The sequence below is a fragment of the Trematomus bernacchii genome, unplaced genomic scaffold, assembly GCF_902827165.1.
Source record: "Trematomus bernacchii unplaced genomic scaffold, fTreBer1.1, whole genome shotgun sequence".
In the NCBI taxonomy this organism is placed as follows: Eukaryota; Metazoa; Chordata; class Actinopteri; order Perciformes; family Nototheniidae; genus Trematomus; species Trematomus bernacchii.
The window spans coordinates 2,028,121-2,056,103 of record NW_022987821.1 but is presented as its reverse complement, the minus strand read 5'-3'; the positions used below and the strand labels follow the sequence as shown (position 1 = coordinate 2,056,103).

The 27,983-nt window shown below is 44.2% G+C and overlaps 1 protein-coding gene across 6 annotated transcripts; it reads left to right on the top strand.

Annotated features, from left to right (window-relative positions):
* Window positions 1-217: 217 nt before the first annotated feature.
* scn1lab (sodium channel, voltage-gated, type I like, alpha b) lies at window positions 218-26,045 on the top strand. 6 transcript variants are annotated; one of them, XM_034151293.1, is made up of 27 exons: window positions 218-397; window positions 4,004-4,323; window positions 5,056-5,174; window positions 5,506-5,595; window positions 6,139-6,267; window positions 7,302-7,393; window positions 8,809-9,099; window positions 9,719-9,782; window positions 10,430-10,571; window positions 10,903-11,109; window positions 11,966-12,244; window positions 12,737-13,078; window positions 13,637-13,763; window positions 13,862-14,100; window positions 14,185-14,358; window positions 14,520-14,876; window positions 14,975-15,517; window positions 18,475-18,628; window positions 19,093-19,247; window positions 19,376-19,549; window positions 20,020-20,142; window positions 20,791-21,066; window positions 21,307-21,360; window positions 21,454-21,591; window positions 22,916-23,020; window positions 23,104-23,374; window positions 23,637-26,045. In XM_034151293.1, the coding sequence occupies exons 2-27, from the start codon at window positions 4,057-4,059 to the stop codon at window positions 24,803-24,805; spliced, it is 6,081 nt and encodes a 2,026-aa protein (XP_034007184.1). In that variant the 5' UTR covers window positions 218-397; window positions 4,004-4,056; the 3' UTR covers window positions 24,806-26,045. The 6 variants fall into 6 exon arrangements, with proteins under 6 accessions (XP_034007184.1, XP_034007189.1, XP_034007186.1 ...); XM_034151298.1 differs by lacking the exon at window positions 7,302-7,393 and adding an exon at window positions 6,977-7,068 and having other exon boundaries at window positions 18,493-18,628; XM_034151295.1 differs by lacking the exon at window positions 7,302-7,393 and adding an exon at window positions 6,977-7,068.
* Window positions 26,046-27,983: the final 1,938 nt, after the last annotated feature.

Below are 27,983 nucleotides of genomic sequence, written 5' to 3'. Positions count from 1 at the left end.
CTAATAACGTATCCAGTCTGCCTAAAAAAAAAGGTTGCATGTAATTTGTCTTATAATAATTATAAATATGTTGCTGTATACTTGTTTTTTTTATATTTTATAAAAGCGTATACAGTATAGTCAGTCCATGTTGCGACAGTCACAGCACATCCATCCCCTGCCTAACCAACCGGAAGCGCGGATTGATTTCTCCATGCAAGCAAGGGCGGCTAAAGAAAACAAATCAAAGGAGCGCTTATTAAATGACAATCCACCAAGCGTTGAACAGGACTTTACAAACGAAGATTTAAAAGAATATAAATCTGATATTGACTGACTATCCGCTTTAAAAAAGGATTACTCTTTCGGGTATGGGATCTACCTTCAGGGTCCCCACCTGCTGGGCACCGTAATGGTGGTGAGTATACAGATCTTTGGGGAAGCTTTATTGATGTGACAGCTCCCTTTGATTGAAATAAAATCGGGTTAAGTTCGATTTTTACGCTGAGACAATTCACTTTCTGTAATGTGAAGTGCAGTGTGTGAATTCAACACCTTTCTTACAATGAATAAGACATTTTAAATCTGTCTGTATTTTTTCTTTGATCTTTTTCCGCTTGTTGCGCGCGTGATAGGTCCACCCTACCACAGTATAAGCTACATTTTAAAGGAATTTCCCTGTTAAAATATCGTTTTTATTACGCAGATATTTAGTTTTTCACTTCATAGAGATGTCCATTTCACTGGTGGGGCATTTCATTTACCTAATATTGCCAGGTTATGGACTGTCAGATTACATTTCCAATCGAACAAAATTAACGAAAATGACCTCCGGGGTTTGATAAACAAAATGGGCTTCAAATATGAGCTAAAGCCCGTCGTGTTGTGAGGTAATATCCCTCATTTCCTGTTCATAACATGTCATGCAAGAAGGGCTTGGATTTACAGAGGTTTCATATGTAAACCATGGAGGGAGGTGACAGAAAAAACAAAGGTCTATTTCTATTTTTGGTACCAGTTGCTCTAAGGAGAGGACACGCCCAGACTCATTGAGTTATTCATGGTAAACCTCCTGTCAGTGAGCCTAAATACTTATTACATATTTCCCATTGAATAAGATTTAGACTCTAATCAGGGTTTACATTTTAGGTGTTTTTTTGTGAAAGTATATGGAACATGGAAGTGAGGATAAAAAAACGTATGAAGCAGGAAATAATTAAATTAGTTAAATGAAAGTACTACTTGGAGCCATTTTAATTACAGTTCAAAGACCCCATGTGGCCCCCGGACCTCAGTTTGCACCGCTGGTTGATGGTTGTCTGCTGCCGTTGTCTGCTGCCGTGGAAGACATTGAACGTCACAGCCTTTTAGTCGGTGACAGCCACCGGTGTGTACGTGTGCTTCTGGCTCTTCTTATTTAGCCTACTGCTTCTGGGTGTCGTCGTTCTGCTGGTGGCGTATTTTGAGGAGGTGAAGACATGTCGGCTGATTCAACAGGCTTTCACTAGTGGCAATTTCAAAAAGTGTCCCTTTTTTTCACTGAAAACAAGCGGATACAGCCACAACATGGCGACAGCAGCCGCGGCTCGTTTTGAGACCGAGACAATTAAGGTATCGTCTGCCACCCGTCGTATATTTATTTTGAAATTAGCCTTATTAGCTACTTTGCTACAACTTTCAAGTCGGTCTCTATCTGTAGTCATGAATTGTTTTTAAAAAAAAGTAACGTAAAGTGTTTGCTATAGCTTATTACAGGTGCAGGGGGTCTTCAAATTGCTTTAAGGTCAAGCTATGGGATAATGTACATTTAATATTTCATTTAAAATATGTCATAGGTAGGTTTCCATTTTCCCTGTTTTATCTGTTCTCTTTTTCTATAACCACAATAGACGCCCTTTTGAAACCATGTCAGCTAGAATTGCAGTCATTCAGATGTGATGTCACTAACTCAGGTACATTTAGTCAACAGAGAAGGTCTAGTTCAGAAACCTTCTAGAAACACAGTATATGTCTCTGTGTTTGTTCACTGCTCTCCTTTAGCACCATGGACAGCAGTGATTTGCACTTAAAGGAGTCATTACTGCTCAGGACATGTTGTGACATGTACCCTAATTAAAAGGTCAGGTGTGTCATTTTAAAAGTATATTCTAAAACAATATGCCTATACCTACATTTAAACTGCATTTGGTTGCTGTAAAAATTAGCACTATGTTAGACTATTTGGTAAAAAAAATCCCTGTTTCTGCTCACCAGACAGTTGAGATTTGTTTTAGCGATATTACATAATGGTAATTTTATACAGAATGGGGTAACTTTGGAGGATGCATTCTTAAGTTGTCAGACTCAAATCAAATCAGGAAATGAGCAACCAAAAACTGCTATAATGAACATATAGCCAATCAGTTGCATTGTTGGAGAAGCCTGTGACATAAGACTTTCAACAACATAATTATTCTGTAGCTATGTCAGTTTGACAATAAAGAACCTTGAACCTTGAACCTTGAGTGTTGTATAAAGATTGAGGAAACTTGCTCAAAATAAGCCAGCAGATGAGTATTCCTGTTTTTATTTCTAGTGTCTCACAACATGCTGAAAAGTAGGGTTAGTAAACAGTAGAAGCAGAAAAGAGTCCAATAACAAGTCCAGCTTGGATTAGCATTGGGGCTAAGAACAGAAATCCAGATTAAACATGTTGGTTAGTGAGCTATAGAGGTGTGTTCCAGACCTTTCTTTGAGTTGCTTGCTACTCAGGCGTGGGCGAAATGTCATAATAGCTTTTTTTTGTCCTTTGCTTTAACCCAGATTTTTCAATTGAAAGAAAAAAAAAATGTCTTAGGACGGTCTCTGTTCCTCTTATTTCCATTTGGAAAAGGACTAAATGAGACTTCTTATGTTCTGGGCCTGTACAATGAAAAAGACCCACCATTAAACTGATAATGGCTCACTAGGGTTTCTGCGAGGATCGGTTTTTGTGGGCCTTATTCGCTAGTTCCTGCGGGACCATGATGGGCTTCTTGGTGTGAAGCATGGTGGATGGATAACAAGGAAAAATCAATAATACTTTTAACTGCATTTGTTTCAACTGGAAGCTATTAAATAATTAATCTGTAATTTGAGAGACCATCCATCAATACAATTTGCCATTAAAAGGCAAGTACCACTTGGGAAATCCAGAAATAAGTAGATTCAGACGGGCAATTTGGCAACATGTATGTTCCCTTCAGAGTCTTTTCACATGCTGTTCCTCTGGCTATTTCTGTGTCGCTGTGAATCAGCTGAAGGCGTGCCAGCAATGTCGTACCCCATATTTACTGCCTCTGTAAAACCCTACGCCCTACCTGTGACCTCTCACTGCTCTGATTGAAACGCTCTACTCCAGAGATCCACGTGATACACGCTACAATTCTTATTCTCAAATAATAGAAACATGAATGTGCCCACATGATGATTCCGATGTATGTCGTCAGTCAGCAGTTATGAAACACCTTTTGTGTTTTGCACTTAAATTGCTATTCGTCACTCCGATGTGCTCTTGTGTTTTTTTTTTATCTCCTCCAGCCTCTCAAATGCATTTCTGTAACTGCTTTATATCCACTCATTCGCTTGGGCAATTAGTCACCCACATTAAGGCATTCCATCATTATGCGGTAGATCAATTGGGTAGTGGTAAACAATTCAGGTCGTAAACCTATTTTGGAGTCACTGTTTGGTTGCTTGAGCTTGTTTGATGCGTTTTCACTTTCACCCTACAAAGGGGGAGCAAGCTTTTTTCAGACAGGATGTCACATTTTTGTTGGCCATATTGTGACCAACTCGTACACCAACCAGCCTGTTTTGCTAACCTTAGCAAACACTAGAATGATGTGAATATTTTGACTTTACTTCAATTGCCATATGATTCACAATATTGGTGGATTGGTAATGTCTATGATTCTACCCTGCTCGGTTCCATGAACAGAGCCGCACCTACACACAATAATACATACATGTGTCATATACATCTTGGCTGATAATTGTGTTGCAGCTCCCTGCCCCAGCTGAGCCCCTCGCTGCCCTCTGAAGGAGCAGGATGACAAGATGGCACAGCTGCTTGTACCGCCCGGACCTGACAGCTTCCGCCCCTTCGTCCCCGAGTCGCTGGCCGCCATCGAGAGGCGCATCGCCGAGGAGCAGGCCCGGAGACCACGGGCGGACCGCCGCGTCGACAGCGATGATGAGAACGGGCCCAAGCCCAACAGCGACCTGGAGGCGGGGAAATCTCTCCCCTTCATCTACGGTGACACCCCTCCCCGCCTGGTGTCCACCCCTCTGGAGGACTTGGACACCTTCTACAGCAATCAGAAGGTCGGTTCCAAGGTTACTATAATAAGTCTGTCTTATGAAAGGAAGTGGTATGACTCAAGCAGTTAATTTTGATATATTACAGTTTGTACTTTTCACCGTCTACAATCTAGAAGGTAATTGCCCGATGCTCTCAATAAACTATTTTAAGGAAGCAGTATGTAGCAATTTCCTCCCACATAGGACGAACTTGTGCTGAAGGTAACAGATGAATAACTTAACTTCCTATCCGTCAGTGTGGGCAGATCAGTATTTATCAAAGGGTAAAGTGCAGCTCATCAAGCCTCTGTAAGCATCGTCTACATAATCCATGTGTTTGGAGACTGAAGTACTCATGTAAGGTATTTAAGTACTTGACTATTTTTGACTATACATCCCAGAAGCAATTGTTTTTCTGCTTGTAATTCAGTATAAAGAAAATAGGTCATACATAAATCTGCTCTGCGAGTCAGTGGATTGTGTATTTTCCAGGTGTACTGTCCACAGGGCCAACATGTTCTGCCTGAGGTGAACTCCTACAGCTCCATTATATTAACAGCCAGCCTTCCTCTCTGCTCTTATGAATAATCACACATGGCATGATGGGCAGACACCAGGAGATACAAACTCATGCATATGAATCCCTTATTGTATGTCTCCCCTATAAGCTGCATATTTCCCATACAGAAGATAAGGTAAGCATGGACAATACCAGCCTTTGTTTGATTTGAACACCTAATCTTCTCTCTCTTTCAGACCTTCATAGTATTGAATCGCGGGAAGACAATCTTCCGTTTCAACGCCACGCCTGCCTTGTACATCCTAAGCCCCTTCAACCCTCTGAGGAGGGTAGCCATTAGAGTTTTAGTACACTCATATCCTTTCAGAGTTAGCCACGGACACGGCTTGATTGGGATTAAAGGGTTTGTCAGACAAAAGAGGGATTTTAAATGATGAAGAAGACTAAATGTCATGATTGGTTAAGAGTTTTAAGCAGACATCCATCAGGCTTTACTGCTGCTCAGAAATGGAAGACATTTTACATCATGGATGAATAGAAGCATGTAGTTATCCTTATTATAGCAGCTCTGAATGGGAACATGATAGTCTTGATGTTCAGCTTTGGATGAAGTGTGTTTAACATAGCATGCATGAGTTCAGTGATTCATGCTCAACAACACAAATGCTCCTTAACTTTGTCTCTACGATTTTCAGCATATTGATCATGTTCACCATCCTGACCAACTGTGCTTTCATGACCCTCAGTAATCCCCCAGAATGGGCCAAGAATGTAGAGTAAGTACGCATGTTGTCTCATTTCACTCAGGATGAAATCATGCCACAAAACATTATCTCTCAAATATGTTCCTTTCCTGATAATTCTTTTTTCCTAGAACATATATATTATTTGTACTCGCAGGTAGATTGATTGATTTAGTCTCTAGGTTGCTAAACATATTCTATTTAATCCAAATAAACAAGATGTAGCAATGCTAGCTGAATCATGCCTGAGTGCAAACCAAGGATAAAAAAAGACAAGGCTAATGACACATTTGATAAAAGAGGATGCTCTGCAAGCATTTAAGTGTAGTGCAGATACACTGAAGCGCAGATCCACCGCCTCTCAAAGTAGGTCACTGCAGCACATAGTGGAGATAATTTAATAATCAAGAATCATAAGAACAACATGGATGACTAACGAGATTTGAGGCAGTGATACCAGTAATGTAAAAATAACTGCCATGCACACAGGAAGTCTGTCACCAACATCATTATTTCTCTCTGTGGGTCCTTCCTCCTCTCTCCCTCACTTCCTGTTGCCCTCACTGTGTTTAACAGGTACACATTCACAGGGATTTACACCTTTGAGTCCCTCATAAAGATCCTGGCCAGGGGCTTCTGTGTGGGGAAGTTCACTTTCCTGCGGGACCCGTGGAACTGGCTGGATTTTAGTGTCATCCTCATGGCGTAAGTATTGTGACAGGCACAGTTAGCGTCAGCTTAACCTGATGTGGCGTCGATTAAGAGGCCAAATGCTTTTAAGGCTAATCAGCATAGCAGCCAATATAGTCCCACTCAATGTGAGACGGAGAGAAAGAGGCGTAACGATCCGCAGCTCAGTGTGTACATTTTAAAATCATTGCCAAGAATGTCTATAATGGATGTAAGCCCTGAATATCTTGGCCAACATTGAGTGGTGCAGCAACGACATTGTTTTGTAGGGTGACCCGGAAGTTAGCATCTCAAGGACTCCCTTGAAATAAAGCAATACATTTAGAATATTTCAGAAAAAACACATGTTTATGATACTTCAGCAGGATAATCACCAGATATTGACACCACTTTAGGATTGTGAAAAGCTAATGTTAGGCTATAAAGCATGATCACATGACTTCATGCAGCACGGCTAAGCTAACGACGGCCAATGATCAGCGTGATGACGTCTAGTAGACCCATTTCCACCCAGGGCCACAGCAGCCATGTTTGTCCACAGCTAAACAAAATGAATCCTTCAGCATGAATGTATTTGTGTCTGATCACAGTATTTGTTTCCTCACTGGTAGCATAATATGCTAAGTCTGTATTAATCCTATGATTCATAATGCTGTTATGAGAGGATTTCTTCATGTGTAATGGGTTCTGTTGCTGTGTAGTAACTGTGAATTTGATCCTGCAGGTATGTAACAGAGTTTGTAAACCTAGGCAATGTTTCAGCTCTGCGCACGTTCAGAGTTTTGCGAGCTTTGAAAACTATCTCAGTAATACCAGGTAAGGCTGCCCGCGCCTGCCTCCAGCACTCCTGCCATTTGTCCTCTGTGCGTGACCGTTTTGCCGTCCCCTCCCCTTCCCCGCCCCCTCCCCTTGACCCTCCTTTTGTCTTGTCACGACATGTGTGTGGGTGCCTGACTTGTGTGTGCGTGGGCATATGTGCGTCCCACACCTTTTTCCCCAAAACCCCCTCTATCCTACTCTTTCCCTCCTCCCCCCCCCTTCCCTTACAGATATGTCACAGAGTTTGTGGACCTGGGCAATGTCTCAGCACTGCGAACCTTCAGGGTTCTGCGAGCCTTGAAAACTATATCAGTCATCCCAGGTGAGACAGGCCCAAAAGGGTTGATGAAATGCTAACGGCTAACTGGCGTTTCGCTAACATCCAAGCACCACCCCCCCCGCCCATCTCACTGTAGCTAAGCCTGATGACGCCCGTCGCCGTCTGTCATGCTGCCTCCGCCCCGAGGCCAGTAAAAGCTGGAATCTGGCTCCAATCTGCGCAGATTGACGTGATTCTGAGCTTTTAGAAACTCCCTTTAAGGCAGAATTCTTTTTGGTAGAAATCTATTCTTGCCTTGGGAGACTTACGAGTAGATTTTGTGGTACTTATTTGTTTTTTTTCTTTTATGCATGAGACATTGCAAAAGCAGATTTTCTGGTGGCAAGCACTTGTGTGTGTAGGGTTCCTCCTTACCTTGTTTTCCTGTGCATGTCCTGTTCAATGTTGTGTGTTTCTTTGGAGAAGTTGTGACATGGTGAGTGGTGGTTGGGATAAAGCATTGTAAACGCTAACATTACAAACTAACACAAAGGTCATGTTTAAAGCTTATACATTACATACTCTACATTCAGACCCCCATCCAAACATGATTTAGCCTAGCATACGCAGTCTTAGCACATGTTGCTCATTTCCAGCCCTTAAATGCATTTTACTTGTCACGTTGACATTTCAACTGGAAGCACAGTGCACGTGGGGGAGAAGAGGTGCAACACAGATTGAGAGTGGTGATTTGGTGAGAAATGGGTCCTTATTGTCTTGTTTGACATTTTACGTTGCATTGTTGGAGGAGGCGGGGACTCAAGATCTTCATTGTAGCCATTGTGCTTATGAGAATAAAGCCTTGGAACATTTAAGAGAGGGCTAGAAGAAAAAAAAGATTGCACTCATTTCTGTTTGCTAAATATGTATTGTTTTGAAAAAAGACGAAGAAACTTATAGCCTGGCCCTGTCCAAACTTTTTTCAATATATCTTCCATCACTTCTGATTCTCACTAGTTGACAAACCGTTGCTCTGTACAAATCACACGATGTAAAGATTGAAAGCTGTGGTTTAATAATGGGTTTACTGGACTGGAGCTTTTGAGATAAGATCAGTAATGTGACTGGCTGAGAGGCACCACAATCACCCTCCAATATATTCACCACTTCTCTCCACCCTCCGCACTACAGCGCAGTTGTATAGAATATTCGACCACATTACTTATTTACTGATCACATTCCCAGAGCCCAATAGCACTGTGTTGGGCTTGAGAAACGTTCACTCATGGTTTATCATGATTAACCTGCTTCCTGTATGACAGCACACTTCATACAGGAACCTCCACTGCAGATCACCTTGCTGCTTGCTACTGTGAGCTCTTCTTAGCAACTTCCTTCTCTTTATTGGTTGGCTGTAACAGTCGGTAATCACTCTGCGATGTATCCCTCCCGCCCCCTTCGCCCTCTCTCCCGTTCAGGCTTGAAGACCATCGTCGGCGCCCTCATCCAGTCGGTGAAAAAGCTGTCGGACGTCATGATCCTCACCGTGTTCTGCCTCAGCGTCTTCGCGCTCATCGGCCTGCAGCTCTTCATGGGCAACCTGAGGCAGAAGTGTGTGCGCTGGCCAATCGGCAACAACGCCACCAACAGCAGCAACGTCACCGCCGACGACACGTTTTTCCGCCACTCCCTGCTGGATATCAACACCATGTTTGTGCAGAACACCACGGAAAACGACTTCAACTGGACAGAGTACATCAGCGATGAGGGTAAGCACGCGTGAAAGTGCTGCCAGGGTTAATAGGGGTCAAATGATGGGTCAGGACGGTGGTCTCTCTTTGATACGCAGTGACAGAAATGGCTGCGAACGTGGCCCACGCTTTCTAACGAGGGCTGGTGGGAGAATAGCAAATGTGGAGGATAATTGCCACAACGATAAAACCCTTTACTTTCACCCCCTCACTACCCTGCTTCACTCCACCAAAGCCCATCTGTGTGGCATGGAGAGGGTGAGTCACTGACCGCCGGCAGGATATGGAGGAGACGTGCACCAGCTGCATGACAAGCTAACACCAGAGAGTCACAGACGGCTGATAACAAATAAATACATGATATCAAGTGTGTCATATGTATTGCATCAATGACCCTAAAGTAGTCTGATACTGTGACACACATGGTAGATCAGGTCATGTGGTTATTAACACACACACACACTAAAAGGATGACTAATGCGCTGGGTTTTCACCACCTTCCTCTATGCCTGCCAGCAAATATACAATATGAACACATACACACACAGTGGAGGGTTGTCTTTGTGTTCCCTCATATCTCCTGACTGACCGCCCCTGTGTCTCCCCTTTCCTCCCCTTTCCTCCCCCCTCTCTTTAGCCAACTACTATTTCCTCCCTGGGCGAAGGGATGCTCTGATCTGTGGGAACGGCAGCGGCGCTGGGTAAGGCTTGACATATTTTATTTATACGGCCAATTAGATGCACCGCAATTAGTGTCGACTCTCGCCACCGCGCTGAGGCATTACGGGAAGCTAAACTGCCGGCCAACTATGGGTGCTTCTCATCTGTGTTTTGGCAACTTTTCAAACTCCTTTTATGCTTCCGTTACTAAGGAAAGCTTAGTGATTTAACTTGATATTTGTTAAAGAGTCACTCCAAAAGGCAAAGAGGAAGTTCTGACTCAAGGCCAGACTTGCGTAAAAAGCCTATTGGATGAGAGTCAAACCTTCTGCAAGCATCTAACTATATATCATACCATGATCCCACTTATTAACAGCCATTGCTCTGAATATCATGTAAGCTAGTTCAGTTCCTCAGAAGCTTTTTAACCACGTTTAAGGAAGGGTTGTATCCGCTGATGCTAATTGCTTCTTAAGAAGATGGATGTTCCAGCATTTAATTTGATCAATTATCTCAGTGTTTTTCTCCAAGGAGTCACGTCTGACTCAGCAGGATGTTTCAGAAAAGTGCTCTTCATACAGAAAACTGCTTAGAAATGATCTGTTTGTTACACTGATAATTAGATTTAGAATACTACACATGGCACCACTAATGCTACGTGTTGTTGCTAACCCCTGTGTTCTGACAGGCTCTGTCCAGAGGGCTTTATATGTATGAAAGCCGGCCGTAACCCCGACTACGACTACACCAGCTTCGACTCCTTCAGCTGGGCCTTCCTGTCCCTGTTCAGACTTATGACCCAGGACTACTGGGAAAACCTGTATCAGCAGGTTAGCTCATCTCTCCATTAGGGAGTACATAGCGTGCTTGTCCCTTGGGTATTTTTTACTGTATTTACTATCTATATTAAAATAATTGTCATAAAAGACTTGGCTTTAAAGATCTGAGCAAACATACCCTGTTTGTTCAGGTGTGTCATTCTGCTATTATTGAAGAGGCCTGTTATGTAAGGCTACTTTTGTTTTGAACTGCAGCAGTACAACGCAGCAACTTGACATTTGGAAAGTCACAAAACAATGGGATGACCACCACTGAACAATATTGTTTTTCAAATATCCTTAGTTTTGAATAAATTCTGTCTGTCTGCCTTGGGTCTATCAGACTTTGCGCGCGGCAGGAAAGCCCTACATGATCTTCTTCGTGCTGGTGATCTTCCTGGGCTCCTTCTACCTGGTGAACCTGATCCTGGCCGTGGTGGCCATGGCGTACGACGAGCAGAACCAGGCCACCATCGAGGAGGCGCAGCAGAAGGAGGAGGAGTTCCAGGCCATGCTGGAGCAGCTGAAGAGACAGCAGGAGGAGGCTCAGGCAGGACATCTATCTTTGTCTATTTAAATCCAAACATTTGAACATTTTTGTTTGTCCATTCTGAAAGCAATGATTTTAGGGATGTTTTATAACATGGATGAGTCATTGGTAGAATCTCTTTTTATGTGGATGTAGGCTAGCGGCTCTATTGATTCTTGGGCTTACAGTGTTGTGCCAGCTGACAAAAGCAGCGTTGCCCCTGGAGACCGAGGGATTCACTGTCCTGGATGAGTGACACCCCTCTGCTGCTCCCTCAGGGGTCAGCAGTCCTTGCTCGACCTACAGAAACAATAATTAGCAGCTGAGTGCAAGAGAAATGCAGGATAATGGACATTAAAATAAACAGTTGTGACGACAAAGCCAGATCGTTATTTTTAATCCTCATTCATAAATAAATGCATCGATAAACACTAGAATTAGCTTAAGGTATTCGGCCGGTGGTAAAAAGGTAATACTTCTGCCAGTTCAAATGGTAGTAGTATGTCATCAAATAGCAAGACCGGCCCTGATCATTGACAGTTAAGCAGATGTAAAACATGTTGTACCAATATCCACATGTATGCAATGTTACTTACATAAACATCTTCTTTCAAAATCTATTGAAATGAATACATTTAGATTTTAAACCTAGCCTAACCTAGCATCCACACTTCCTGTATTATTTTGATAAATGCAGGAATTCAGAAATGTTTTGGTTTGCATAAAAACAATTTAGGCATCCATTTTTAGATCCTGGCTCTATTTGCTGGTGCTACTCTCAGCTTCCAGGCTCTCTCCTCAGCTCTGTTCGCGAGAGCCTCTGAGACATGCACTGGATCGCCATGACAACTGTGTTTGTGCTCTGATTGGCTGGCAGGTTGCCGCGGCAGCAGCCACGGAGAGCGGAGAGTACAGCGAGAGGGGGGCCCCGGCCTCCGAGTCCTCCTCGGGGACGTCAAAGCTCAGCTCGAAGAGCGCCAAGGAGCGACGCAACAGGCGGAAGAAGAGGAAGCAGAGGGAGGAGGAGGAGGAGAGGGGGGGCCGCGACAAGTTCCACAAGTCTGAGTCCGAGGACAGCATCAAGAGAACCAGCTTCCGCTTCTCCATCGACGCCAACAGACTCTCTTATGAGAAGAGATGCTCCTCGCCCAACCAGGTAAACACCTCCCCTGGTGTCTCATTATAAGAGTGGTTTAAAGCTCAGAGACACTTCAAAATAACAGACCTACAAGGAAGAAAATACAAAAACAGAAAAGTATTGTGAGTTCAAAAAATACTTAAGCAATTCAGGAAGTGATTTGTTTTTTTTCTAAGAGCTAGACAAGAAGATGGATACCACACATCTGTATATTATGAAGCTGGAGCTAGCCTAGCTTAATGCATAATGACTAGAAGCAGGCAGAACACCTAGCCAAGCTAACATTTTCAGCAACAATAAAATACATAGTGTGTTACCGTCATTATTTTCCCTGTTGTCCCTTTTTCCTTTGTTTTTTTCTCACTCCCTCCTTTCTTGTCTATCTAGGAAGGCCCACCTTGGTGCTAGGTGGGCCTACATACCTGTTAGGCCCACCTAGCACCAAGTCACTCTCCTCTCTCCTAACCAATCGTCACTCAAACCCCTTATTCCCTTCCCTCTCTCCCCCAGTCTCTCCTCAGTATCCGAGGATCCCTCTTCTCCCCTCGGAGGAACAGCCGCGCCAGCCTGTTCAGCTTCCGGGGCCGGGCACGCGACATGGGCTCCGAGAACGACTTCGCCGACGACGAGCACAGCACCTTCGAGGAGAGCGACAGCCGCCGGGGGTCGCTCTTCTTGCCGCGGCGTCTGGAGCGCCGCTGCAGCGCTGTGAGCCAGACCAGCCTCGGGGCGCCGCGCTTCATGCTGCCCGCCAACGGGAAGATGCACTGCGCCGTGGACTGCAACGGAGTGGTGTCGCTGGTCGGAGGAACTTCTGTCACAACCTCGCCTGTAGGTGTCCTGCTGCCTGAGGTGACTGTTTGTCCCATGCTTTAATCTGCATTCAAGTTTATTCCACTTAATTCCTTTGTATACCCATCCCATTGATCTTATTCGAATTTGCTCTCCACATCATTATTTGTTTTTCATTTTGGTGATACTTTATTCTTTTTAAATCAAACAGCAAAACTAATGACATTCTCCTCAGCTTAGGAGGAGACTCTTTGCTCTACGATGCAGAGGGTTAGGTTTATAACAGGCTTTGAATACACACATTTGACATGTGGTATTAGTCTCTTCATTGGATTAACTGACCATTAAAACATTTTGTATTTTCATCCGACTCGTCCGCACAGGTGTTTTCAAATGTTCTGGCTGATTAGACTAAAATTATAAAGGTGACGCATCTCCCCACCTACAATACTGATCATAGGGTCCGACACCTGTCAATCAAGTACAGTCTGTACAATCAGACCAGGTCTAATCATGCAACAAGTGAAAACACCTGTGTAGGTAAAGCATGTGTGTGTAGGACTTTTATTATAAATGATATGTTTGAACACCGTAGACCGCCTTGCTTTTCTTTCCCAGGGCACAACTACAGATACAGAGCTGAAGAAACGACGCTTCCGCCATCCATCCATGGATTATTTAGACGAACCAGTGGCAAGGCAGAGAGCCATGAGCGTGGCCAGTATCCTCACCAACACCATGGAAGGTTTGTGGCTTCAGTCTTATTTCATTCATATTTTCCTTTCTTCCTTTTTATAACTGCATTTTGTTAAAATGACACATTGTCATTTGTCCTTTTTCCAGAGCTTGAAGAGTCGAGACAGAAATGCCCGCCCTGCTGGTATAGATTCTCCAACACCTGTCTGATCTGGGATTGTTACCCAGCATGGCTGAAAATAAAAGATGTGGTCTGCACGGTGGTCATGGACCCGTTTGTGGATCTGGCCATCACAATTTGCATCGTCCTCAACACCCTTTTCATGGCCATGGAGCATTACCCCATGACGAAAGAATTTGACAGCGTGCTCTCAGTTGGAAACCTGGCAAGTATTGTGTGCTTTCAAACTGAGGGAAAATATCTCTCATGCTGCAGACTAAAACTCAACATGTTGCCCCTTTGTCATCAGGTGTTCACTGGCATCTTCACAGCAGAGATGTGCTTCAAGATCATCGCCCTGGATCCCTACTACTACTTCCAGGAGGGCTGGAACATCTTTGATGGGATCATCGTGAGTCTGAGTCTGATGGAGCTCGGCTTGGCCAACGTGGAAGGCCTGTCTGTGCTCAGGTCCTTCAGATTGGTAAGAGCCCTGGCGGAGGGATACCTTATTTCAAAAGCTGTATTAGATGATTCACAAGATACCACTTTAAAAAAAAACTATTTCCCCCAAATAATTTAGTTTAAATCATGTAGAGACATTTCAGAAACTCAGACAGTGCTTTTCATTTTCTCTTTGAACAGCTGAGGGTCTTCAAACTGGCCAAGTCGTGGCCCACTTTGAACATGCTGATCAAGATCATCGGTAACTCGGTGGGCGCTCTGGGGAACCTGACTCTGGTGCTGGCCATCATCGTCTTCATCTTCGCCGTGGTGGGCATGCAGCTGTTTGGCAAGAGCTACAAGGAGTGCGTGTGCAAGATTTCGGAAAGCTGCGTGCTGCCCCGCTGGCACATGCACGACTTCTTTCACTCGTTCCTCATCGTGTTCCGGGTGCTGTGCGGAGAGTGGATCGAGACCATGTGGGACTGCATGGAGGTTGCGGGGCAAAGCATGTGCCTGATTGTGTTCCTGATGGTCATGGTCATTGGAAACCTGGTGGTATGGGTTATCTTTCTCTTGATTGATTATTTAGTTGAATTGATTATACTGTTTTTGTGTGGAATTCACTTTCCCTGCCTAATGTCAATTCTTCTTAGGTCTTAAACCTGTTCCTGGCTCTCCTCCTGAGCTCGTTCAGCGCCGACAACCTGGCAGCGACTGACGACGACAGCGAGATGAACAACCTGCAGATCGCCGTGGGTCGGATCCAGCGGGGCATCGCGTTTGTCAAATCCATGGTGCGCCAGTTCTTTCAGAGCCTCTGCTTCGGCGGTAAGGGCGGTAAGGGCGGTAAGGGCGGTAAGGGCTCCAGCCTGACAGAGGAGAGCAAACCGTTAGACGAGCTGCACAGCAACGGCAAGGACAACTGCATCTCCAACCACACCTCAGTGGAGATCACCAGAGACCCCAGTGTGGTGTACGTGACAGAGGGCAATGGACGGCCAGGAGGGGGGCTGGTCATTGAGATTGGTGTGGACACTACAGGGAAGTACCCGATGGAGGAATGTGACTACATGTCATTTATTCATAACCCCACCCTGACAGTCACAGTGCCCATCGCTGTGGGCGAGTCGGACTTTGAGAACCCGAACACGGAAGATTTCAGCAGCGACTCGTCGGACATGGAGGGCAGCAAAGAGGTAAGATCAGAGATGACATGTCTCCATCAGTTTATAGAAAATATCTTGAGTCACGCAGCCTTTGTAGATTATTAGCTCCTTCATATGCATAATAGTTACCAGCCAACGCAAGCCAGGCGATGTATAAATGTCAAGATTTGCATAGAGATGGCCTTTACTGGCAATTTTCCAACAGTCAAACAGTTTGAAAATACCTGCTGACTCATTTGTACATGATTCATGCTGCGCTACGAATCTCAGCTCTGAAGCCATGGCAGCAGAAGAAATGACGAATCATGACTCAAATTTGTTTTGTAGCAGGTTCAGAGTGTAATGAATTAGTCAGTGTATTTGTGTGTAGTGCTAAACGGTCGACCTGCCTGAGGGACTAAAAACATTACGATTAAATTAATGAACAATTTGCAAAACTACATAAATCATTGGCACAAAAATCGCAAGGAAGTGTTACTTTTCTTTTGCGTATTCCAACAGAGCAAATGCCAGGTTTTGTTGATAAGTGTTGCCAGGCCGACAGAGCATCGGGACTGTGCTCCCTGGTGATGTCAACCTGCCACGGTGCCAAGTCCCTGAGAGTCAAAACAAACCCAGGAGACTATTTCTAGCCTCGGCACCACATGTTCCAGATTTGGACAAACAACACCGAAGTGAACACCCTGTAGCCAGGGGTTGGTGATTTGTAATATCTGAGCACCATTTTTAAAGACATTTAGAAATATCTTGATCATGTAGCGTTCTGTAAGACGAGTATCTATGAAAGACAATGCCTTAGGGGAATTCTAATGAGTTGCTGTGTGTGTTCCCATTGTGGCTGAGCACACTTGAGGTTGTATGCTGGCTTTTTGGTGTGTATGACTTACTTTGTTTAACCCCCCGTTTGTTATTGCAGCTGTGTCACAGACGCTCTCAAGGTTTTCAGTGAGAGGACAATTGTAAGACCACTTTATTGTACCATAGCACTAACCATGAGGACTGCCTATGCCATTTTACAGACAAACAACATCTTTTTTCTCATACCTTCAATGGATTGCCCATTTTCGTTCTTTGCCTGGTCTGCCCTCCGTCCCCCCCCCCACCCCACCCTCTTTGCTTTAAACCTCTCCCTATCCCTTTCCCATACAGCAGCACTTCAATGCTGTCATCTTATTCCCTTTAACCCCTCCTACCCCACCACCCCTTTCATAATTGATCTCCAAACATCAGGCTGTATCGCAGTAACACACCATTAGGAATGAGCACCACCTTTTCTCCATCGATAGACCACCATCCAACATGATGTTTGCTTTGATTTCATTGCTTGGTTTTGGGACTTGATTGGCATCCAACACTCCGAGCTTGAGAATGAAGGAAGAGAGGAGGGAGAGAAAGAAGGGGGGGGAAGAGAGATGGAATGAATTTTGCTGTAGTTTGACAAAATTCATTGGTCTGGTTCATAGCCCATGCACACACACACACACATGAAATACTTGTACATACTTGTGTTCTGTGTCGATTATTAGTAGAATAGTAAAGAAATATCTATATAGGGAATTCTTTCCAAGGAGATTATTTTGAAACAAATGAATCAACATGGATTTTTGCAGGGTGGCAAACAAATAACACATGGCGTTTACATTCAACCAGGCTTATTTGTGATGATGTAGTGAGAATAATATCTTCATTTAAACCTCTATTTAAAATCTGAAATAACATTGAATCCCAACAGAGTGTGCTTCGATGCCTGTGTTATCCACTTTCGATCCACTGCATCCATCTTGTTTATACTAATATAATAAAACCAGCCAAATATAAGCATGTTAGATTAAGAGTAAAACCCTCATGAGATCCATGCCCAGAAGAGCTACAGTAAGGTGGGTCTGTGGCTGTAGCAGAGAAGGAGGAACCAGAAGGAAACTCACCTTCCGAAAACGATGCACTTTGTGAGCAGCATGCTTCCATCATTCCCATGCCGTATTAGCTGGGTCCCACGGCAATCAGAGCTGCTGCACTGTCTAGGATGACATGTTCCCGTACTTCACACCACAGCAGATAGATCAGACATGAGGCCACACAACACCATGTTTGCCCAAAGAAAAACAGACAGGAAGCCTCACAAGATCAAAAAGTCTGAAAAACAAAGATCTTAGCGTTACAGAGTGTTCAAACTCAGAGATAGTGAGGAAGACAGCAGCAACACTTTACATGTGTTACATATTGCTGAGAAGACTAGCACTCTTAGCCCTGTATGTTTTCTGGGTATGCATGGGTGCTAATTCAACATGTTTTTATAAAAATGGGAACATAAAAAAACTACGCCAGACCACATGCTGTCTTATAAACAGTGCACAGTACTGGTTTTTGCTGGTAAGCTAATGTGGATACCGTCTACTTCAACACAAACAGAAGAAGCTTGTACACTGCTTTCAAGGAATGGAAATAACGTGTTTTCATGTCACTCCGGAAAATGTTCAGCAGCGCGGGTTGATTCTAGCTATGAGGGTGGGGGGAATAAATATTCATTGAAGCAATCTTTGGAAAAAGGGGGATAAATTCTAGACTCATTGATTTGGGCTCATTTTTCAGTGGACATGAAAATACTTCAGCACACGTTCTGCTTGGTACTATTTCAGGCTTGGATTGATAATGCACTGGAATACTGCATGCACTTCCTCGAACTGAGGGCACATCAAACGTACCCACAGCGCACTTTTTTATGCTAACCTCCCCATGCCATGTGTTGCCACATAATCTGATTTGAGCCATCAGATAACGTAAAAAACAAAGCCTGTAGGTACATTTGATCGATGCTGCATGTGATGATGATACAATGACTTTGAAGAGCCCAACTCTGTGAGCTATTACAGTGCCCAGTCTCCACACTAAGGTTGTGTACGTGTAAATGGAGAATCACAATGATAACCAGCTCAGAAGGTTGGCTCCTATAACCAGTGTACCTCCGTGGCGTTGTTTCCTAACTTCAGACCCTCGTCTTCTTCCAGAAGATTGATACAGAGCCCCACCCTCCGAGCTCATCGGAGGGGAGCACGGTGGATATCCGCCCCCCTGGAGACGGGGTGGATTCGGTGGAGCTGGAGCCGGAGGAGTCGCTGGAACCAGAGGCGTGCTTCACAGAGGGTGAGGGGGGTGTGAGGGTGACGGGTAGTGGGAGAGTGTGACGAAGCGAGAAAAGGTAGGAGTTGAAATGCTCCCACAGCACATTTCAAGGCGCAGAGTAAATCGAGGTAACTGTCCATGAGTGACGGGCAGTACAAATGCTCAGCAGGACAGAAAGAAAAGGAGTCTTGGTTTGTAATGTAACCTGACATTTAGTCTGATGCACCTCCAGAGCCATTCTGCATCTGCAAGTACCTCTTAAGTACGAATGTGGAATACAAAAATAAAATATGATGATTTTTCTGTAATGCTTTAATAATACTCGAATGGTAGCAGCACATGCATTGATTAGCATTACTTTAGCAATTATGTAAATATCAAATCAAATTGCACTAGATTTGTTAGCGGACTGAACAAAAAAAAGATGAGGGTTTGTTTTGGTTGAATCTTATGCCCCTCTACCCACAATCCCCCGGTGCCTGCAGGCTGTGTGAGCAGGTTCCAGTGCTGCCAGATCAACGAGGAGGAAGAGCACTTTAAGAGCTGGTGGACACTCAGGAAAACCTGCTTCATCATAGTGGAGCACACCTGGTTTGAATCTTTCATCATATTCATGATCCTGCTCAGCAGCGGAGCCCTGGTGAGCACACGTTCTGTACTTGTGTGCATCTTCCTCCTTTTGTGACCCCACAAAAACAAAATAAAGTTCTACATACATACAGCACTTGTTCCATTACTGGTCTTTACTATTTATTCCATTGTGTTCAGGCGTTTGAGGACATTTACATCGAGCAGCGGAGGACCATCAAAACGGTGCTGGAGTACTCAGACAAGGTCTTCACCTACATCTTCATCCTGGAGATGCTGCTGAAGTGGACGGCTTACGGCTTCGTCAAGTATTTCACCAACGCCTGGTGCTGGCTCGACTTCCTCATCGTAGACGTACGTATGATGAGTCCAGTCAAAGACAGCTCAGATTTGATTGGTTATTTTGTTTGAGGAAATATGTGCTTTCTTGCTGCAAGTCAGATGAAGTACTGAGGATTAAGGACTGAAGTCACAGCATCAAATTGTGTCGTATCATTGGGGTCAAAAACATGCATGGCCCAGCCTTCATTTAGTAGCCTTGACAGCCTCCAGACTGTAGCTTGATATTTTACGCACATCTAACAGGCGAGAAATATAAAAACTATTCCTTTTTAGCGTTTACCATACTAACTATATAAATAGCACATTAAGTCGTTGTTCATTGCTGTCACACCTCTTAATCTGAAATTCACATTAAAGACTCTAAATTCTTTATAATCTCTTAGCTAATCATTAATGCATAACCCACCATCATGTTCAAACAGAGGGACCTTTCTCATGTCTCACCTCTCACCCTGCCTGTCTCTGACGCTCTCGTCTCTCAGGTGTCCCTGGTCAGCCTCGTGGCCAACTTTATGGGCTACTCGGAGATCACCGCCATCAAATCTCTGAGGACACTGCGAGCCCTGCGGCCCCTCAGGGCCCTGTCTCGGTTTGAGGGCATGAGGGTAAGGACATCTGGGAATAACGGTTTTAATATTCTTATTGTTGAAGCAGAAGCCAACAGGCAAAAATGATTGTACTGTATAAATATATTTGATTTATATTCTGTGGTTGTACTGCATGTGTATTATAACTTGTGTTTAGTTATCTTTTCCTTGCAATTCAACACTGTTCTGCATGACTCTCTGCACATTGTGTCAATGGATTCTCTTTGTTAGCTTCTGTTAGCTTTGTTTCTCTGACGTTGCTCGTGTGGTGCCTTTGACCTGTAATTCTTTTCTTTGTTGTGTGTCTTTTTTCATTTACAGTCAAACAAAATGTTGTGACTTCATCCCGCCTCTCTAAGGTTTTTTTCTGTTATGCTTTTATACCTTTCAAATGTTCACTTTTCTCACCTATCCATCTTCCTCTTTCCAACTGTCATGTTGTAAATATATATAATGTGTAGGTATTAAAAACAGCTTTGAAAAATGTTGGAATGTTTAAATCAGTATTTGCTTATGTTCAGAACACTGTAATCTATTCAGGTGTGCACGTGTCTTCTTTAAGTACAGTTAAGTGATTACATGATTGTAATAGCCACTTATCTCAAATCAAACGGCCTCTGTGTTTTGGCGAGCAGTTTCCTGAGTGTGTGCTTGGCCCCTCCCCAGGTGGTGGTGAACGCGCTGCTGGGGGCCATCCCCTCCATCATGAACGTGCTGCTGGTGTGCCTCAGCTTCTGGCTCATCTTCAGCATCATGGGGGTCAACCTGTTCGCAGGGAAGTACTACTACTGCGTCAACACCACCAACGACCAGGTCTTCCCCATCGATGTGGTCAACAACAAGAGCGAGTGCCTGAACCTGGTGAACGACAGCGCCCGCTGGAGGAACGTCAAGATCAACTTTGACAACGTGGGGGCCGGTTACCTGGCTCTGCTGCAAGTGGTGAGTTCAGACTTGGGGACACAGGAGGCAGTATGAGGCCAACATGTCAAAGTAAGCATTGTCTGGCTTCTAGTTCTGCTGTGTGATTGACAGTCTGATCTGATAAATGTATGTCTGGACCAATCTTATTATATTTGGATTGATATGTTTTGAAAAAGGAACCTGGAAATGAATGAATGGACAGATATGCAAAACAAATACCCCCATCATGCACACTGACTATTTAAAATGTGCTCTTAGGCCACATTTAAGGGTTGGATGGACATCATGTACGCAGCTGTGGACTCTCGGAATGTAAGTGTTAACAACAGATAGATTTATAAGTCGAGGGGCTGATATAAACCAAAGCCAATAGCATTCCAATGTGTTTTATCTGTCCTGTTCTAGTTGGAGGACCAGCCTGAATATGAAGTGAACCTCTACATGTACCTCTACTTTGTCATCTTCATCATCTTCGGCTCCTTCTTCACCCTCAACCTGTTCATTGGTGTCATCATCGACAACTTCAACCAGCAGAAGAAAAAGATAAGTGGCTTTTAGTGACATAATCCATCAGAAAATGTCCAATTGGTCCACAAAATGTTCTGTAGACATCTAAAACGATGTGTGTATGGTAGTGAAACAGCTGAGGGAACACTTTGGGAAAAAAACATGGCTTTTTAGGTGTTTATAAATGATATATTTTTGAAGTTGAGATAAAACCCAGGTAGTAGATGCACCCTGCTAGCTGAAACGATCGTTGCTAGCTAGCCAACAGTGGCGATAATCACTTCCGGTGGGCACAGAACGGTCGAAGTTCACGGACTGCGTGTTCACAGAGCACGACATGTAAACTGTACACAGTCTGTCAATGTGCCCTCCATACAACCTAGCACTAACAAGAAGGATTGGCAACACCCAGGAGAGGGTGTGAGCAAGGGGAGGGTGTTTGCCTCCGTGCCGGCAGCTCTGACAGAGACACTCGATCAGTATCACAACCCCGCAGATACAGCCACACACACACACACACACACACACACGCACACGCACACGCACACACGTTAGTTCAGTGCTGACACCAGTCCTCCCTCCAGACACGCATCATACTTACAGTGAGCAGCACGGAGACTGTGATGCGTGCCTCATGTATCATATCAGGAGAGGGTTCATCGCTTTGATTAATGACAGTGTACGCACTCGCTCAGTCTCATTATGTGTTTAGATGGCATATCTGTCAGTTTAAATACAGGGGGGAAAGTCTTATAATCCAGTCCACTTTTACTCAAGGGTGAGAGGATTTAAATGTAATGGTCAAAGGTCCACGTCCCTGTGACCTCAAAGGCCATTTTTGACAATGCAAACAAGGAGTTCTTATTCATTCTCGTAAAAACTGTGTGCATGTGCGGGACGATCCTCCTGCAGGTGTTTCTGTTGATTACTGATCACATGGTGCGTCCTCTAAAAGGCCTCACTGCTGTCACATGATCACATGAAGGCTTCATGCTGACATGCAGCAGTCAGTGATTGCAAATCAACTTACCCACAACATTTAATAACAAGAGGATCCGCTGGCTGTTTTGATTTATGGAGTGGCCGCTCCCCCCTGGAACATTGTGGCAGATCACCTGACGGAGGTTCAGAGCAGCACCTGTTGTCTCTTACACACTGATTGGCCCTCATGGTCACGCAGGACACCAACAACAAACAGTGGAGGCCTTTTAAAGTCATTATACACGGTTTCACAAATGCAATATGTGCCATTATTAAGCCATTATGACTTTGTGACTTGTTACGAGGGATAACATTGTCGACCACACACAAAATGAGTCTTCTATGTGGTTATAACCATGTCTTGTTGTGCTCCCTTTACTTTGGAGGTCAGGACATCTTCATGACAGAAGAGCAGAAGAAGTACTACAACGCCATGAAGAAGCTGGGCTCCAAGAAACCACAGAAACCCATCCCCCGGCCTGCAGTAAGTGTTCACCCTGTCCTTTATCTCCAACAGACTCAGAGAGGAAGTGTCACATGACTCCTGCTGTCCTCCTCTGCCCTCAGAACGAGTTCCAAGGCTGCGTGTTCGACTTCATCACAAAGCAGGCCTTCGACATCGTCATCATGATCCTCATCTGCCTCAACATGGTGACCATGATGGTGGAGACGGACGACCAGACCAAGGAAGCCGCCTTAATGCTCTACCGGATCAACCTGGTCTTCATCACGCTCTTCACCGGGGAGTGTGTGCTCAAGATGATCTCCCTGCGCCACTACTACTTCACCATCGGGTGGAATATATTCGACTTTGTGGTGGTGATCCTGTCCATTGTAGGTAAGGAGGGAGATGTTTCATTGGATAGATGAGATGTTTTTAGGTCCAGAGTCAATTCTACGTACAGTGGAGTGCCAGCAGAAAGGTAAGCAATGTATTGCTCTAATGTACACATTGAACTGAGGACGTGCAAACAATCTCCTGTTTATAGAGAAAAACCTCATACAACCCCAGCAAAATCCAAACCTCCCCTTAAAGGTGCGAAAGCTTTTTACTGTTGTATAAGTAAAATGGCCTGCTGATGTTTTTTCTGCTTTTGCAGGTATGTTTTTATCCGAAGTCATCGAGAAGTACTTTGTGTCCCCGACGCTGTTCCGAGTGATCCGTCTGGCCAGGATAGGTCGCATCCTGCGCCTGATCAAAGGTGCCAAAGGCATCCGGACCCTTCTCTTCGCTTTGATGATGTCCCTCCCCGCCTTGTTCAACATCGGACTCCTCCTCTTCCTGGTCATGTTCATCTACGCCATCTTCGGCATGTCCAACTTCGCCTACGTGAAGCGAGAGGCGGGGATCGACGACATGTTCAACTTCGAGACGTTCGGGAACAGCATGATCTGTCTGTTTCAGATCACCACGTCAGGGGGGTGGGACAGGCTGCTGGCCCCCATCCTGAACAAGAGGGAGCCCGACTGTGACAGCCAGATGGAGCACCCGGGCAACAACTACAAAGGTAACTGCGGCAACCCGTCGGTGGCCATCTTCTTCTTCGTCAGCTACATCATCATCTGCTTCCTCATCGTGGTCAACATGTACATCGCCGTCATCCTGGAGAACTTCAGCGTGGCCACGGAGGAGAGCGCCGAGCCGCTGAGCGAGGATGACTTCGAGATGTTCTACGAGGTGTGGGAGCGCTTCGACCCCGGCGCCACTCAGTTCATGGAGTACAGCAAGCTGTCGGACTTCGCCGACGCCCTGGACCCGCCGCTGCGCATGCCCAAACCCAACATGCTCCAGCTGATCTCCATGGACCTACCCATGGTGAGCGGCGAGCGCATCCACTGCCTGGACATCCTGTTCGCCTTCACCAAGCGCGTGCTGGGCGAGAGCGGCGAGATGGACGTGCTGCGCGGGCAGATGGAGGAGCGCTTCATGGCCTCCAACCCCTCCAAGGTGTCCTACGAGCCCATCACCACCACGCTGCGCCGCAAACAGGAGGACATAGCGGCGCTCATCATCCAGAGAGCCTTCCGCCGCTTCCTGTTCTTCAGCACCATAAAGAAGGCCTCCACCCTCTACAAGGAGAAGCTGAAGGAGGGCATGCGGGACCCCGACAAGGACGTCATGGTCATCTGCAAGTTCAGCGAGATGTCCACCTCGGAGAAAACGGACATGACGCCCTCCACGGCCTCCCCGCCCTCCTACAACAGCGTGACCAAGTCGGACAAGGACAAATACGAGAAGGAAATCAAAGGGAAGGACCGGAAAAAATAAAGGTTTATAAATAGGAACAAAAAATAACAATGCATCAGAGACATTTGTTTACAGCTTCTAAAGTGGGGACACAGTGTGTATCTTAGAAGGAGGCCTGACATGGGAGTGTTATATGTGAACACAAAGGGTCAGTGAAAAGCCTCTGTGCAAAATGCTTGTGAGTTTCCTATTGGTTGTTGTTACTATCTGACACACTTGAGTGTACTGTTAAGTTGTCTGTAGCTAGTGCCACTGCTACTACTATAAATCCAGTGTCTTGAATTTAACGATGGCTGTATCACTTAATAAGTACTCTGCATTCTTCTTATTTTTTATATAATGTTTTCTACTTTTTTGTTTCACTGTGAGAATACGTCTGCTTTCACTGTTGTAAACTCACCACTGGCAGACAATGGGACGCAAAGCTGAAGTGCAACGGATGAATTGTACTCACAGGTGTGCCATCAGTGATTTCTGAGTCTATATCGTGCTTCTTTCTGGACTCACATCTCCCATAGTAACACAGAGAAGCTGAATGTATGCAAGGAATAGGACGCGTTAAAGAAATAGTTTGACATTTTTGGAAATGATCGCAAATTTCCCAAAACATCAGAACTATGCCTTTTTAAAGTGACACTTGTATTTGTTTCCCCCAGAGCTCCTGTAAAGAAAAAAACCCTGAACTAATGAAATATACTTTAAGAAAATGTCAAGCTAAAACATGACAATATATCACATTTATAATATCACAAATGTTTGTATGGCATCCATGTTGTTTAAACCGAGAAGCGAGTGGTTCAATATAGTGCTTTGGTTTGTATATAGTATAGCTCTCTCGGCCCACAGTATGCATCACACTTACATTTGATGTAAGAGCACTTTTTATCCCCACATTTATGTAAGTCATACGCGTGTGAGCTGTGTGTCTGTGTGTGTTTGTAAGAGCAGGAGAATGTAGTCTCTTCTTGTGAGCGCGCGTGTGCAACTGTGGCTTGTTCCACCGATTATAAATAACATTTTTACTGTAGATATGAGTGCATTTTTCCAGTCTGCATTTTTTCTAGAAGTTTCTTTTGCCTTTCTGCACTGTAACACATGATGTAAGGTCCCCATACGTGTAGATAAACCATGAAGCAATCAGTAGCCATCTCTCATTGCGCTTGTAGTGTTTTAGTGAACTGCATGCAGGAAGTGACTACTGTCCGCTCATATGGTGATATCATTTCAAAGCCAAAAGAATAAAGGACATATTTTTTGTTAACGCTTGTTTCTTTTCTGTTTTCTTCCTGGCCTTTTACTTTTTTCTGTGAAACTATAAAAAATATAACCAAGTAAATAAGAGTAGAAGGAAAACTATTTTATAAATTATACATTTTTAAATATTCATCTATAAGTTTCTATAATATCTTCATTATGTACTGTATAAATATAAAATAACAGTTTGAAGCATACACACAGTCTCATGATGTGCATTAATGTAACACGTAAAGACAGGTGTGAACATGTAAATGTCATGTGTCGTGTCCATGGTAAGGCAAGACACTCCATATAAATATTCACTAATATGATATGTGTGCTTATTTCAGATGCGTTACTCTTATTTGCAGCAGTTAATTCTCTTAAAATGAGTAGAACAAACATTTTCCTCGCATTGTATTGACATGTCCTAACCTGTCTGTTGATGCATCTGTTGCTCATAGTGACAGTAGAATTTATTTAAAGAAGACGGGCAAATCTCCTATTGTAGTACTTGTTCTTTAAAGGTGCATTTCAACACAATATTCAGCATTAAACATATGAACAAAGTCACATTAAGATCCAGACATTCAGGAGGAGGAGGAGGTGAAAAGCTGAGACTACCCCCACCCAGCCCCCCACTCCCCTCCAGACGCTTTACTGTTTCTTCTTCTCTCTCCCTGTTGCCTGGCAACCTAGCATTACAGCTCCTCTGCCTGTGATTGATCAGCAGCGCCTCTGCTTACCCGCTTGTTGGCTGAATTCAAGCAGGCATCCCCTGCTCCACCCCCCCACCACAGGGGACACACACCTTTGGTTATATAAGCAGGGAGGGGTCAGGGGTGACCTTGTGTTGCCTTCACTGTACACACTGTGACATCACTGCTGAATGTACACACTAACACAACACCTGCTGCAGCTGTGTGGAGGCTCAGCCAGCCATGAAACATATTTCTATACATGAACACAATGATGAGGGAGAACACAGAGCTTCCTGTCTGAGATCTTCCTCTCTCACACACGCACACACGCACACACACACACACACACGCACACACACACACACACACACACACACACACACACACACACACACACACACACACACAAACCCTACAGTGCTCTCTGCAGGCTGCATGGTGCAACACAGAAACAGTGAGACATAAAATAAGGCTCTGCCAAGAGTGAAAATACTTAAGAAATAAAAGAAATAAGGAAATGAAATAGCACAACAAAAGATAGTGAGACTATACGTTACAATCCATTCATTATTTAAATAACTGACTCATTGTCTATTCCAAATGTCCTGGCATATTAGAAACACTTTGTAAATTATATATACTGTGAAAAGCCTTCTCATAGACATCTAATCATGAATAATGTTAAGAAAGTGTCCTTCAAAATTAATCATTCATATTACCCTGCCAATCACCATATGCAGAAATGTAAAATGTGTCTGTGATGAATATTCAGGAACAGTTTTGTTCTCACATCAAGAGAATCTGGCAAGACATTTGCAGATGTGTCACTAATAATCTTTTTTATTTTAATGGGGAAGTGTTTGCTTACTTTCAGTATATGTTTTATGATAATGGCCAAAAGTATAATCCATAAAAGTGAATTAAACAATACAAAGTTTTCCTGGAGGATATTGAGCAATAAGTGAAACTACTAAATCTGTATGTTTGTCCTGTGTCATAATGGGTATTGTTCTATTTGTATATTAAATACTAAACCCGAATAATATATGTTTGTTTACCTAAAGAAGCCACATGTGTGACGTCATGTCCCCATAGCCTGGATTGTATGCACATTTGTGAAGTTTTCAATAAGAACTAATGTTTGTTTCGTGACTGTGCACAGATGTTCCGAACAAAAGCGATGTCATAGTTTGTCCTGAGGCAGGAAACATGTAGACAATTCACTGACGTCAGAAAAAACCATTGAACCCCTCTTGTTGGAG

Coding starts and splice junctions, on each gene's coding strand:
- scn1lab (XM_034151293.1), top strand. CDS start 4,057: ATGGCACAGCTGCTTGTACCGCCCGGACCTGACAGCTTCCGCCCCTTC. Junction 5,175..5,505: donor ATTAGAGTTTTAGTACACTC/ATATCCTTTCAG, acceptor CTTTGTCTCTAC/GATTTTCAGCATATTGATCA. Junction 20,143..20,790: donor CTCGGTTTGAGGGCATGAGG/GTAAGGACATCT, acceptor GCCCCTCCCCAG/GTGGTGGTGAACGCGCTGCT.